The sequence below is a fragment of the Gymnoscopelus braueri genome, assembly GCF_963280865.1.
Source record: "Gymnoscopelus braueri genome assembly, chromosome: 10".
NCBI lineage: Eukaryota > Metazoa > Chordata > Actinopteri > Myctophiformes > Myctophidae > Gymnoscopelus > Gymnoscopelus braueri.
Window position 1 is genome coordinate 46,971,285 of NC_137611.1, and position 14,154 is coordinate 46,985,438.

A 14,154-nucleotide genomic window follows, 5' to 3' on the forward strand; every position below is an offset into this window, starting at 1 on the left:
ACAGATGTTTTCTGTTCATTTCTCTGTTTAAAGGTGTGTGTGTCAAATCCAGCATTTATTCTCTCCACTGATCTAAAAAAACAAAGAATGTCAGACAATGTAACTATGAGTGTCTGTTTCTTCAATAATCCAGATAGTCTTCTTACAATACTGAATATTATGTCTTCTTACAATGCTGAATATTATGTCTTATTATGCCTACACTGCTGAATATTCAATATGAATGTTTGTTATTTTCTCATTATACTGCATGTGTGGAAAAAAACACTTCATCACTGGTCTTCTAGATGTATTATAGTCTTAAACATAATCAGTAAAAAATGCAAGAAGACAAACAAGAATGCTTTTGTATGTTTATCGAAAGAATACATAGGAGCATTATGGAGGCCTAATAAGCACTCATCTCTTTAATGTTATGGTACCAGTAGCAATGTTACATAGGATAGAGCGGAATGTAGCAGTGTTACATACAGTGGTGGGAAAAATACTCAAATTATTTACTTAAGTATAAGTATCATTACTGCAATATAGAAATACTCTGTTACAAGTAAAAGTCCATAATTCAAAATTTACTTGAGTAAAAGTACAAAAGTAATGGTATCACAATGTACTTAAAGTACCAAAAGTAAAAGTAATAAAATGTTTGAAAATAGCAGATCTACAAGCTCACAACGCGTCACGATGCGACACGTTGTGAGCTTGTAGATCGGCTATTTTCAAACAGCCTATAGGTATAAAATAAAAGTGGTTAATGTATGTTTTATAATATCATCATTTATATCTGAAAAGTAACCAGTAACTAAAGTTTTCAAATAATTGTAGTGGAGTAAAAGTACAATATTTGCCTCTGAGATGTAGTGGAGTAGAAGTAAAAGTATTGGAAATTGGAAATTAGTAAAGTAAAGTACAAACACCTCAAAATTGTACTGAAGTACAGTACTTCAGTAAATGTACTTAGTTACTTTCGACCACTGAATGGTACCAGTAGCAGTGTTATATAGGATAGAGCAGAAACCCACTGAATATGTTGTGGTTGTTGCTGGTGTCAGTGAGCTTGTGCTCCCAAGGTAAACGCATGTAAACTCTGTCTCCCTCATCCAGCTCTATGATCAGTCCACTAGATACATATTCCCAACCCTTATTATTGTATGCAGTGTTCTTAATGAGTCTCTGTTCATTTTTATACATCTCGATATCCACATTCATTGATTCAGAGTGGTGAGCTGCAATAAATCTGAACTGATAAACTCCTTTCACAGATGTTGTAAAGATACCTGTGAGAGAATAAACACATGCACATGCACATGCACAAGCGCACGCACACGCACCCGCACACGCACACGCACACGCACACGCACACGCGCACACACACACACACACACACACACACACACACACACACACACACACACACACATGCATGCACGCAGACACGCATGCAAGCACGTAGACACACACGCGCACGCACACACCGGCACACACCGGCACACACACACACACACACACACACACACACACACACACACACACACACACACACACACACACACACACACACACACACACACATATTTAAAACATTGGTTTTCTCAATGTGGGGTCCGTGGACCCCCAAGGGTCTTTGAGGGGGTTCCGGGATCCCCAGCTAAATGTGTTAATATAGCATCAAAATAATTTTAACTACCGTAACCTTATTTTATAATTAGACTATTAGAAATTGCATACAACAGCTCACAACACATTGAGATGAAATAAGTTGTGAGCTTGTAGATCTGCTATTTTCAAAACATTGTGACACATTTGGAATAATCTTCAGATGGGGGTCCAATTTGGAGGTCCTCGACATGCAATGTTTGATAACCACTGATTTACATTGTTAACTAATGATATAAATCATTATTATCATTGTTAATTAAAACCAATGACATTAAATTTCTCTCATCTCATTATGTCTATTGGTTTAAATAGGGAACACCTTGGAGATTTATGTACATTACTATAATATGTATTTAATGTCTGATAGTCTGATAGATGTAAGTAGAGGAAACTACAGTAATTGATTCTATATAGTTAATTAACATGAATCAATCATAACCTACCTGTAGTTGAATTGTATGCGTTGCCGATGTTAGTGAAGATTTTCTTGTAGACCACAGTGGTGGGAGAACTGAATGATTCAACTTTTGGAGTACCCAAACCAACAGAAAAGGCCACCTTTGGTTTGTCTGTCAACACAGGAACATGATCACATTGTTTATAATATTAATAAAAACATATATTAACATTAATTTAACTTTCAATAAAAGGTTGGGTGGTTTCATTCATCTCATTGGTCAGACTCTAATTAGTGATATTTTAACCCATTAAGACCTGAGGCAGATTCGACAAATGTCTTCTAAATCAGTAGTTCAAACTTCAAACCCAAATTATAGGTATTTGGCTGTGGACCCTGAAAAACGTTTTCCCACATTAACCTAACTCCACTTGAGCTGTATTTGGGTAAAGTGATGATAATATTCATAGACACATTCAAGTATCTGACAATGTATAAAGTCACCATACCAACTTTGATGAGGCAGTATTGTGCTGTTCGGTGTATTTATGTTACATTGATATGTACTGTTCATTAACATTCGGTATCCCGTCTAAATAAAAAAACTAAGTAAAGTAAAAGGTAAAGTCACTCCTTTGGCTCAGATCAGCTAATCAATCAATCTAACTTTATTTATAAAGCCCATTTCAACAGGTGCAACCCAATGTGCTTCACATAAAATAAAAGAAAAACATAAAAAGGAAAATAAAAGTATAATAACTTAAAAATGTACAGTAAATCCCCCAGGGCTCTATACTACTGTACTATTATTTCCCTTTACATCAAATGTCTTTGCCAAAAATATCAGACCTACAAGCTCACAAGACGTCACATTGCGGCACGTCAACCCGATCTCCAGAGATTACCGTAACATTGCACGGAACGAGTGCACTTCATTCCGTGGATAGCCGCCTCGGAACTCCCGAATTGCGTGCATATGGTACGGCGCTGCCTTTGTGACAAAACCATTTCGGAGGCGAATTGTCACCCCGTGAAGGACCACCGAGTTGCCGTCCTGAACGGTGTGACATTCGCCTGTGCCTACTCAGCGCCGTTTGAGTTATGTACCGATAGGCACAGAATCGTAAATTTTATTGTGCGGACTGCTCTGCTTCCGGGTTTTTCCGTGTTGCGACTGGTTACGCCCACCGTGGGACTCGCCGTACATATGCACGCAATTTGGGAGTTCCCAGGCGACTATCCACGGAATGAAGTGCACTCGTTCCGTGCAATGTTACGGTATTCTCTGGAGATCAGGCTGGGCACGTTGTGAACATTAGGAAAGCGTTTCAATTAGTGCCTCCTCAGCAGATTAACTTTAAACTGTGATCGTTTTAGTCGTCCAGTTTTAATGTTAATACGTCCAAATTAAAACAGCATAACAGCAGTAGTGCTTTCTATTTAATAACAGTTGTGCTAGTTTATTTCATTTGGGTTAACCCTTTACAGATTAGTGAGGATACTTCAGTACCGCGGGAAGTAGGGGTGCGGCCGCCCCCCCCCCCCCCCCCCCCTCCCGAACCGAATAAACCAAATTTAGGTGACCAAAAACCCCCAAAACCCGACCAAAACCGCTAAAAAAATGTGCGCGCGCATAACGCACCCGCAACCTAAAAGCTCTTCCCGCGGCTATGGGATACTTTCCTCAGGGCTGCTATTCCTCTTCCCTTGGATGTAAAGTTTTTACAGAAGTTGATACATTATTCAGTCAATTTATTTGTAATGATAAGAAACCCAGAGTCAGCCGTCAGAACGTTTATGTTTACATTGGCCCTGGGTGGCGTCTACACATGAATGCTACGAATGGCACTAGTGGCCCTATCTCCTCTTACTTCTTATGCATAAACTTGTTAAGCATTTTTTACTATTTTTTAAAACATTTTAAAATAGCCGATCTACAAGCTCACAACATGTCGATGTACATTGCCTATTTTCACTATTTTATAATGTTTTCAAAAATAGTACAAAATGTCTAAAAAGTTTAGGCATAAGGGTTAGGTGGTGCACAACATAGGGCCCTAGGTGTCACATCAGAAACATGGTCCTCTACGGGGACCTACCACGGGTCACAGACAAGGTCAGAGAGAGAAGGATGAGGCTGGCAGGACCCTGCGTCAGGCACCCTGAACAAGAGGCAAGCAAACTGACACTATGGGAGCTGAGCCAGGGCAAAGCCAGGAAAGGACACACTGCGCCTACGTAGACACACTGCCTGTGACAGCTTAGCTAACAACACTGTAGAGCTGTTGTCCCCAACACCAAGCTCCGCACCATGGGCGACCGGGCCTTCTGCTATACTGCCCCATGTCTGTGGAATTCAAAACACCTGAGAGCACCACAGTCCACTGATGCTTTTAAAAATGGACTTAAAACGTACCTTTTTAACAAAGCGTTTCTGAAATTTTCCTGGGCCTTTGTTTTTTTGTCTTTGCCCTGTTTTTTTTACCTAGTTTTAATTTGACCCTTTAGTCTAGCCTAGTTGGGAACTTGGGTCCCATGTAATTGTTTGGTTGCCTATGCTGTTTTTATGCCATGCTTTCAAACCCTGTAGCACTTTGAGATTCTCAAGAATGTAAAGTGTGTTGCACTTGCATTATTATTATTATTATTATTATTATTATTATTATTATTATTATTATTATTATTATTATTATTATTATTATTATTATCATCATCATCATCATCAATATTATCATTATTATTATTGTTATTATTATTATTATTATTATTATTATTATTATTATTATTATTATTATTATTATTATTATTATTACTATTATTATTATCATTAGAGCTCAAGACCCTGATGCTAGACAAGAAAGTGATTCAGGAGTCCCGAGTTGGTGTTTCTCTAGTCTGAACTTTCACATCCCGTCATCGCATTATGTTGACAGTGTTGCCTTAGCCTTCTGAAGTTGTATATATATATTCTCCTCCTGCAGTTTTATTTGAGTAGGTACGCTTTTCCATGTTGATCAAATGGATCAAACATACAGTAAATTACTGTACATCATCAGAACTATTCTCAGAGCTCAAATTAAGTAATTAACATACATTAACACTAAAGTAAAATATGACATTCTTCTCTGTCCTCACCTACCTGCATCCACTGAACACCCTTCTGTTCTAATTACCTTTGATTTCTGTCTTCAATGCCTCCATGTTGGTCTGAAGGTCTTGGACATGGTTCCCACTAGTGTTCAGTCTGGTCTGAAGGTCATGGACATGGTTCTCACTAGTATCTAGTCTGGTCTGAAGGTCTTGGACACTAGTGTTCAGTCTGGTCTGAAGGTCTTGGGCATTAGTGTTCAGTCTGGTCTTAAGGTCTTGGGCACTAGTGTTCAGTTTGGTCTGAAGGTCTTGGACATGGTTCTCACTAGTATACAGTCTGGTCTTAAGGTCTTCCACAGTGCTCTCACTGGCATGCAGTTTGGCAGCAAGAGCTGAGAAAATATTACAGGGAAAGTTATTTTAAACGGCTAAATTGTTAAACAAATATATTTTGGTCTATACTGTACACATACAAGTTGTACAAAATAATTTTTACAGCATGGCTCTATGGGAGGCACATTTTAAGTCATACATTATAGACAGTTTTAGACAATAATCTTTTACAACATCAGGTGTAACATGTATACTAAACATGAAGTTATAGTACCTGCATTGTGTCTCTCAGTGGCGTTGAGCCTCATTTCCAGGGTGGACAGCTGAGCAAGGAGGGCTGAAATCATACCCGCATTAGCATTAAATCAATAGTTTACATTTCAAAAATAAAGTCCTTTTGAGTGGTTAATGTGATTTGACCAAATCTTTAATCTTTCCCTTGTCACTTAAGTGGATCAAATATAAATTGTATTTCCAAAACAACATATATTATGAATATAACATATATGTTTAAATTACCTTCCTCCACCTTGACAGACTCTGCAGAGAAATATCACAGACAAAGTTACTGCAAAACATAAATAAATAAAAAAACTCAGTCTTTATTTTTACTAGTTGAACTCTTTTTAATTGGTTATCTCTCAACTGACATACAGTAATAGTCCAGTCATCTTCTTGTAATAAAGGCATGGATTTATGTTATGGTAAAAAAAACATCAGGAGGTGTATTCATTCAGGTCTGACTCTAATCAGTGTTGTTTGTTTCAAGAAGTAATTGTGAAGTCTTTGGTTCAGACCAGTTAGAATTAAGGGCCAAAATGACTAATTGATTAAGAATAATTTGAAAAACCTCAGTATAAGGCAGCGGTATAATTACAGGTTCACATGTATAAAGAAGTGGGTGAACATTAGTTTCTGTGCAGCTCCATCGTTTTTTAAATTGTCATGAAATGAAATATGGCGCTCTCCCGCTCAGAGACAAAGTACTCAATACTCTAATAAAAAGTGTACTTGAAATTTGTACTAATAACTACTAAACTACAAAAAAAAGTTAATGTTTGCTTTACTAAAGTAAATGTTTAGTCAAGTGGTTACTGTCAAGTGGCCACACATGTTAGATGTTGTTATGTTATGTTGCCAGGTTCTACAGACAGGGGACATTGATGACATATAGACATGTTTTGTTGCCAGGTTTGAGAGACAGAGGACATTAATGACTTATAGACATGTTATGTTGCCAGGTTCTACAGACAGAGAACATTAATGGTGATTGTTTTTTTTACAACATCAGGTGTAACATTCAATTACTAAACATGAAATTATAATACCTGTATTGTGTCTCTCAGTGGCGTTGAGCCTCATTTCCACACTGGACAGCTGAGCAAGGAGGGCTGAAATCATACCAGCATTAAATGAATAATGAATAGTTTATATTTAAAAATATGCGTGCGTGCGTGCGTGCGTGCGTGTTTGCGTGCGTGCGTGCGTGCGTGCGTGCGTGCATTTAAATTACCTTCCTCCATCCTGGGCTCAGTGCCGCTCACCTTGACACACACTGCAGAGAAATATCACAGAGAAAAAACATAAAAAAACATCTCAGCCTTAAGTTGTACAAGTTGAACTCCAACATCTAGCAACAGCATGTTTAATTGTTTTTTTCTCAGTTGACATAATAGCATAAAAAGCATTGCATATAGTCCAGTCATCTGCTTGTAATAAATACATAAAAAGCATTGCATATGGTCCAGTCATATAAACTTGTAATAAATACATAAAAAGCATTGCAGTCCAGTCATCTACTTGTAATGCCATGTACTACAGACAGAGGACATTGATGACTTATAGACATGTTATGTTATAATTGTTTCCATTATAATTGTTGAATACTTACATATAACTCCAATTGTGATTACAGCCAATAGGAGGATAACTAGCAGACCCACAGCGACCTCAGGAAGCCTGGAGCTGCACTTTCTCTCTGAAGATACTGAAGTGACTGTGGACACCAAGCAAAGTATAGCAGTAAGCTGTGTGTGTGTGTGTGTGTGTGTGTGTGTGTGTGTGTGTGTGTGTGTGTGTGTGTGTGTGTGTGTGTGTGTGTGTGTGTGTGTGTGTGTGTGTGTGTGTGTGTGTGTGTGTGTGTGTAAAGAGAGAAAGAGAGAGAGAGAGAGAGAGAGAGAGAGAGAGAGAGAGAGAGAGAGAGAGAGAGAGACATCTCTTTGTTGTCGCCCGTCAGATACTGCAGTGAGAGAGAGAGAGAGAGAGAGAGAGAGAGAGAGAGAGAGAGAGAGAGAGAGAGAGAGAGAGAGACAACCAACTGGAGTTAAAACACCTCTGAAAGTCTTATGTCAAAGAAATGTAACTTGGTGCAAAACCACTTTAAAAGAAACACACCCAGCTGAGCTGAATAAACTGCTTGATTAGAGACAGCTAGAGCCATGAGCTGCAGTGTGATGGTGATCAGTTACCTCAAGTGTCTGTGGCAGCGACGTGCACAATACTGTCAGCACATCATGTAACACCCAGTAATGTTTGTAAACAAGAAACCTGTCTATACAGTACATCCTCCGTGTTGCCACAAAGAGTGAAAACCCGAGAAGGTCGAACATCAATCAATCAATCAAACAATCAATCAATCAATCAATCAATCAATCAATCAATCAATCAATCCCATCGTTGATGACGTAACATCACATTTAATGCCATATATATATATATATATATATATATGGTTTTACTAACAAATCGTCACTGTCGGGCAGAAATCAATTTTTCAACTTTTGTTTTAATAAATCAGTGCTATTGAACACCCTTACAGGGATACTTCACCCAAAACATTTAATTTTTTTCTATCGATTAGTCACCCCATGGAGACTTGAATTCATGGATTTTTTTGGTCGCATTCCTAAGCCAATAATTTGATGACCAGCGGACCGGTAGGCAGCGGTTCAGGTAAGAGAAACTAAGGAGATTATTTGTGTCTCCTACCGGAACCGCTGCCGGTCATCAAATTATTGGCTTAGGAATTTGACAAAAACCAAACAATATCCATGAATTCAAGAAGTCATGAAGTCAGACATTAATGGTCAAAAACCTCCTAACTCCAGTTGAGCTGTATTTGGTTAAAGTAATGATAATATAAGGACACATTCAAGTATCTGACAATGTATAAAGTCACCATACCAACTTTGATGAGGCAGTATTGTGTTGTTCTAAGAACATGTTTTGTTTTTTTTCTCTTTCTTTTCCTGAAAAGTTTATATTTTGGACATAGCTGGTTTCTTCCCGACAGCAGAGATATCTTACCAGACTGCAGTATCTATATGGTTTTAATAACAAATCTTACCTTTCTTGTGTGGCTGTTGCTCCTGAGATGGAGTGTTGTTCTTGAAATTCTCATTCTTATAGATTTCATCATCTTTCTCTTCCATCTCAACGTTTTCAGAATGGAAAGTCACGGACATTTCTACCTTTATAACTTAGATTATAAAGTGATACGGTCCACTTCTTTACACGCACTGAAGAAAAGTCAAGTGTTGTCTCTCTTTTATCTCTGCCTCTCTTCCTCTTTCCCCGGTGCGTTCCTCCCTCACGATTAGAAACACTTTTTTTTTTTTTTTTTTAACGTTTAAGTTGTGGAATCGACTGAAATAGGCTTCAATATAACTAAGGATCATATTGAATGCTGAAAACTAAGTTTATAGGTGCAGCAATTAATCAAGTCTGAGCATATTTATCCCCTAAATCCCTGGGGTCATGGGAAGGTGTATCATTCGATTCATTCCAGTTGAGTCTGTTTTATTTGCTTTTGAAAAGTGTGAATTGTGAAGTGTGAATTCATTTATATTAACATTTTGGCAACAGATATAAATACTGTACTTTATGCTTCCATTTACAAATGTGTACAGAAACAATAATGTAGCTTTTAAACTGCTGTATGCTAAGATAGAATACATTTTCAAAACAAACATTATTTTTAAATATGCTTTATGTCAACTTTGACATTGCACTATAAATCATGTGTGTGTGTGTGTGTGTGTGTGTGTGTGTGTGTGTGTGTGTGTGTGTGTGTGTGTGTGTGTGTGTGTGTGTGTGTGTGTGTGGGGTGTGTGTGTGTGTGTGTGTGTGTGTGTGTGTGTGTGTGTGTGTGTGTGTGTGTGTGTGTGTGTGTGTGTGTGTGTGTGTGTGTGTGTGTGTGTGGGGTGTGTGTGTGTGTGTGTGTGTGTGTGTGTGTGTGTGTGGGGGGGGGGGGTCTTGTAATAAAGAAGTTTGAGAACCCCTACCTGCCCTAAAATGTACTGTGTGGATGTGTTCTAGACAGACTGTCTTTATCCTCCCTGCCTGCCAGCTCTCTCCTGTCGGCCTTAATTGGCTGCTGGCTACCTCCGTCTGGAGTGAGGAGCACTAGGCCACAACTCACTATGTTCAATGTGTGATTTACTGCCTTTTAACAAAATACATCTCCACCATGAATCTAGCCAACAACATGCAATTATAGTAGCTACAGTAATATTGACAGTAGCAATACCACAATGTAGAAATACTAACTAACTAACTAACTAACTATTAACTAAAAGGCCTGCATTCAAAATGTTACTTGAGTAAAAGTACTAAAGTATTGGCATCAGCATAAAGGGAACCCAAAACAAAGAGAACCTTTACTTTATTTCCCTATTATGACACATTAAGGTGTAATACAATAGTACTTCCAGTTCAAACTTCTGCCGAGGTAATCAAATTAAGCTAATGGGGAAATGAACCAAAACAAGACAGAGAAATGCTACACAATATTGTTGTTATTGTTACACAATGACATTATAGGGGATTGTACACTGTAGGCCATTTTCCACCGGTTTTGAAAAAGCAGTCAACGTATTATTAGAAAACCTCACCTTGCCCTTTGCTTGGTCTTTTTGGTGGACCATCAGAGGACCTTGATTTACAAAAGATAAACTTTCGACATCAGAGCCTGTATGCTTTATTAACAAGGTGTCTGATTGTTATGAAATGGAAGAACAACCCCCCCCCCCTTTAGCATGTGGATCTGTGAGGTTATGCATTTTCTTAAAATAGAAAACATATGCTACACACTGTGAGGATCTACTGATAAGTTTGCGGCAGTTTGGCAGCCTTTTCTCTCCTTTATTGCTGCATTACATTATTCATGGTGGAACTAGTACTACGGTGAATGAATCTTGTTTATACATAATTATACAAATGTATATTCATCATTCTTTTTATTCTTATCATTACTGTCATTTATGTATTATCACTGCTATAATGTCTTAATACTTCGTGAACTGTGTGCTATGTACTTGTCTGTTGTTTATACGTAGGTATCTGAAAATAGCTAATCTACAAGATCGGCTATTTTCACAATATGTATCTGTGGAACCGAGTCAAACTACATGTAATGCCTCAACTTCTACAATTCCAAGTGCTTGTCAGGGTCGGGGGTCCCCAGTTCGAATGTGATTATTTTTGGAGGAACCACTGATTTACAACACCTGTTCAGTCCAACATTATGCTTGCCGGGGGAGCGTACATCCAAAATACTAAAAGTACAAGCATTTTAAAACTTTGTTGCATTAAATTCTATTATACACATATGCTCTGAAATGATGGGCTATCTGAGACAATGGATCACCTGACCAGAACAGTCACTCAAAACCAACTCGGCACAACTCAAAGTAATACCATATACAGTAGACAATGCACCACTATCGTCTCTGTCAGGTGGACATTAAGTCCAAAACTTTAATTTTTCAGGATTCAAATTCAAATGTAGCAGATCTACAAGCTCGACACGTGTCGGTTCGTTTCAAACTTGTAGATCTGATACTTTTGATGTTTTTGTGTGACTCTGTAGTGATCAAGTAGGGCGTTAATTTATGAAAACAACACAAAAAGTAAAATATGGAGATAAGGTTTCTGCCTACCATATCTAATAAAGTACCATATACTATAATCTGTCATATCCAACAATCGATCATATCTAATAATCTATTATATCCAATAATCTATCATCAATAACCTATATCCAATAATGTAACATATACAATAAACTATCATATCTAATAAACTATCATAATCCAATAAGGTACAAAGCCCACCATGTTATATAGGTAAACATATACGGAAGAAGACAACTTGTTCTGGGGAGGTTTGAAGCGTGCAGAAGGATGAAAATACTTGAAAAGGGAACAAGGTCAACTGGTTCCCTTTTCAAGTCATTTCTACCTTCCAGTTCCAACTCTGCCAAGATCCTAGAAATGCTGCTACAATATATGAACGAATATTCTCTCAATGGTTCTCAAAGTGGGGTCCGGGTACCCCCAGGGGTCCTTGAGGGAGTTCAAGGGGGTCCCCAGCAAAACGACTTACAAATATAGCATCAAAATGTAGTGTAACCACTTTAACTCTATTTCATACTTTGGCTATTTGAAAATAGCCGATCTACAAGCTCACAACGCATCACAATGTGACACGTTGTGAGCTTGTGGATCTGCTATTTTCATATTTTGAAAAGGCTTGAAAGTCATTTTGAAAAATGTAGGTGTGGCGCGCCACCTCAGCAATCCATCTCCCCGGGGTCGAGGGCATTGAAACAGGATAGACTCCCATCTCCCAGGGGTCGAGTGCATTGTAACAGAATAGACTTCCATCTCTGAATTATCTGAATTTCCCCTGCAGGATTTCTACATTTAGTATCATGTAGGAACAGTCTCTGAGTGCTACTGTAGGTTTGTGTGTAGCTATTCTGAAGATTGTATATTTGAAGATGACCTCTAACTGTACCTAATGACCTGTGAACTTTGTATGTTGAAGGTTTGTTGTGCAGGAATGTTGTCACGTGTGTTGCAGTGTATAAAAGGCAGTGCTGGACATTAACAAGTGAAATATTACTGTAATATTACTTTCCCCAGTAAGTAGTGGTGTAACTTATTACAATTGCCAGAGATGTTAAATTTATGAATCCAAGTAACTTTCCGTTAGAAGTTAAAATGGACGCAATTAGTTTTTAACCAAGATAGATTATATTAAGCGTATAATGTGTGTGAGTTTGTGTGTGTGTGTGTGTGTGTGTGTGTGTGTGTGTGTGTGTGTGTGTGTGTGCGTGTGTGTGTAGGTGCATGCGTGTAGGTACATGTGTGAGTGAGTGTTTTGACCTTTGCGTTTATGTTTGCAAGTTTGTTCATTTTGTAAAAAGGCTTAGCTTTAGTTTTTTTTATTTTTATTATTTCTTTGTGTTGGTTTAAGTTTTTTTTTAATCATATGGGATAATTGTCTGTTTGCAATTTCAGTTTATTGTCTCCGCCAGGCCGAAAGGCATGGCGAGAGTATGTTTTACCCCCTGTCCGTCCGTCCGTACGTCTGTCTGCGAGCGGCTAATCTCCGACACCGGCTAAGCTCCGAAACTGTGCACACACACTCCCTGGATGCCAATTCAGAACCTCTGCCCGAAATGTTTCACATAACCCTGTTTTCACTAGTAAGAGACCACACCTTCTGCTCAGGTTAAACAGCATTTATTGAACACAGTACAATGAAATATATGTGTATAGCTGGGGAGCCCAAGGTGGGGTGAGACTCAAGGTGGGGGTATAGTCTCGGGAGCCAGGCGACCGCCGCGGTTGCTCTGCTCGGGAGCAGTCTGTCTGCTCGGGAGCGGTCTGTCGCCTTCGCTCCGACACTGCCCCGCCCTGGGGCTCCTGGAGGAAGGAGAAGAAATAACGTTAGAAGGGCAAAATTGGTGAGAAAGGAGGTGGTTGGGGAGGAGGAGGGGATTTGGAACAACTAGCAGTGAACACAAACAGGTAGGGGCTGCAGACGCAGGTGTATTTATACTGTGGTGATGGCAGCGGAGATTGGCTGAGAGATAAGCAGCGCGGCTGAACTTGGTAAGGTGATTGCCTTACCAAGTTGAGCAGAGGTTGAGCAGAGGGAGGTCTCTACTCCTGAACATGTGTTGAATACAACTACATTTCACTAGTAAGAGACCACACCTTCTGCTCAGGTTAAACAGCATTTATTGAACACAGTACAATGAAATATATGTGTATAGCTGGGGAGCCCAAGGTGGGGCGAGACTCAGGGTGGGGGTATAGTCTCGGGAGCCAGGCGACCGCCGCGGTTGCTCTGCTCGGGAGCAGTCTGTCTGCTCGGGAGCGGTCTGTCGCCTTCGCTCCGACACTGCCCCCAAAAGGCTGGCTTGGAAGTGGCAAGGCCGGAAGGCGGAGAAGGATGGCATCCGTCGTGCATTGGTGGTTCAGTGGCAGAACTCCCTGGTTTCAGGTTCGGCTCCGAAATCTGGAAGAAACTATGGCATGTACCATGTAACCTCCGGGCGAAGGCCGAGTCCGGTCCATCCTGGCAAGGCCGGAAGGCGGAGAAGGATGGCGTCCGTCGTGCATTGGTGGTTCAGTGGCAGAACTCCCTGGTTTCGTGTTCGGCTCCGAAATCTGGAAGAAACTATGGCATGTACCATGTAACCTCCGGGCAAAGGCCGAGTCCGGTCCATCCTGGCCCAGGCTTCGGCCGGTCCGTGGACGGGATGCTGGGCAGTGGGGCGTACCTCGGCCGGGACCTGGAGAAGCCGGTGGCTTCTAGGCGGCGACTGTCGTGTGATTCCTCCTGTCCTTGGACCCTCGGTCGGGCGAGGAAAAACTCCCTCCGGG

At 39.8% G+C, this 14,154-nt stretch overlaps 1 protein-coding gene across 3 annotated transcripts; it reads right to left on the reverse strand.

The window, feature by feature from the left end:
* Nucleotides 1-349: 349 nt before the first annotated feature.
* LOC308094260 (uncharacterized protein) lies at nt 350-8,983 on the reverse strand. Of its 3 annotated transcripts, none has more exons than XM_080440800.1 (9): nt 8,823-8,983; nt 7,368-7,472; nt 6,990-7,031; nt 6,805-6,867; nt 5,996-6,016; nt 5,751-5,813; nt 5,227-5,535; nt 2,100-2,225; nt 350-1,274 (listed from the first exon to the last, which is right to left on the reverse strand). In XM_080440800.1, exons 1-9 carry the CDS (start codon nt 8,938-8,940, stop codon nt 994-996), a joined length of 1,128 nt encoding a protein of 375 aa, XP_080296926.1. In that variant the 5' UTR covers nt 8,941-8,983; the 3' UTR covers nt 350-993. The 3 variants fall into 3 exon arrangements, with proteins under 3 accessions (XP_080296926.1, XP_080296927.1, XP_080296925.1); XM_080440801.1 differs by having other exon boundaries at nt 5,227-5,493; nt 8,814-8,983; XM_080440799.1 differs by having other exon boundaries at nt 8,814-8,983.
* Between the last annotated feature and the right edge of the window lie 5,171 nt (nt 8,984-14,154).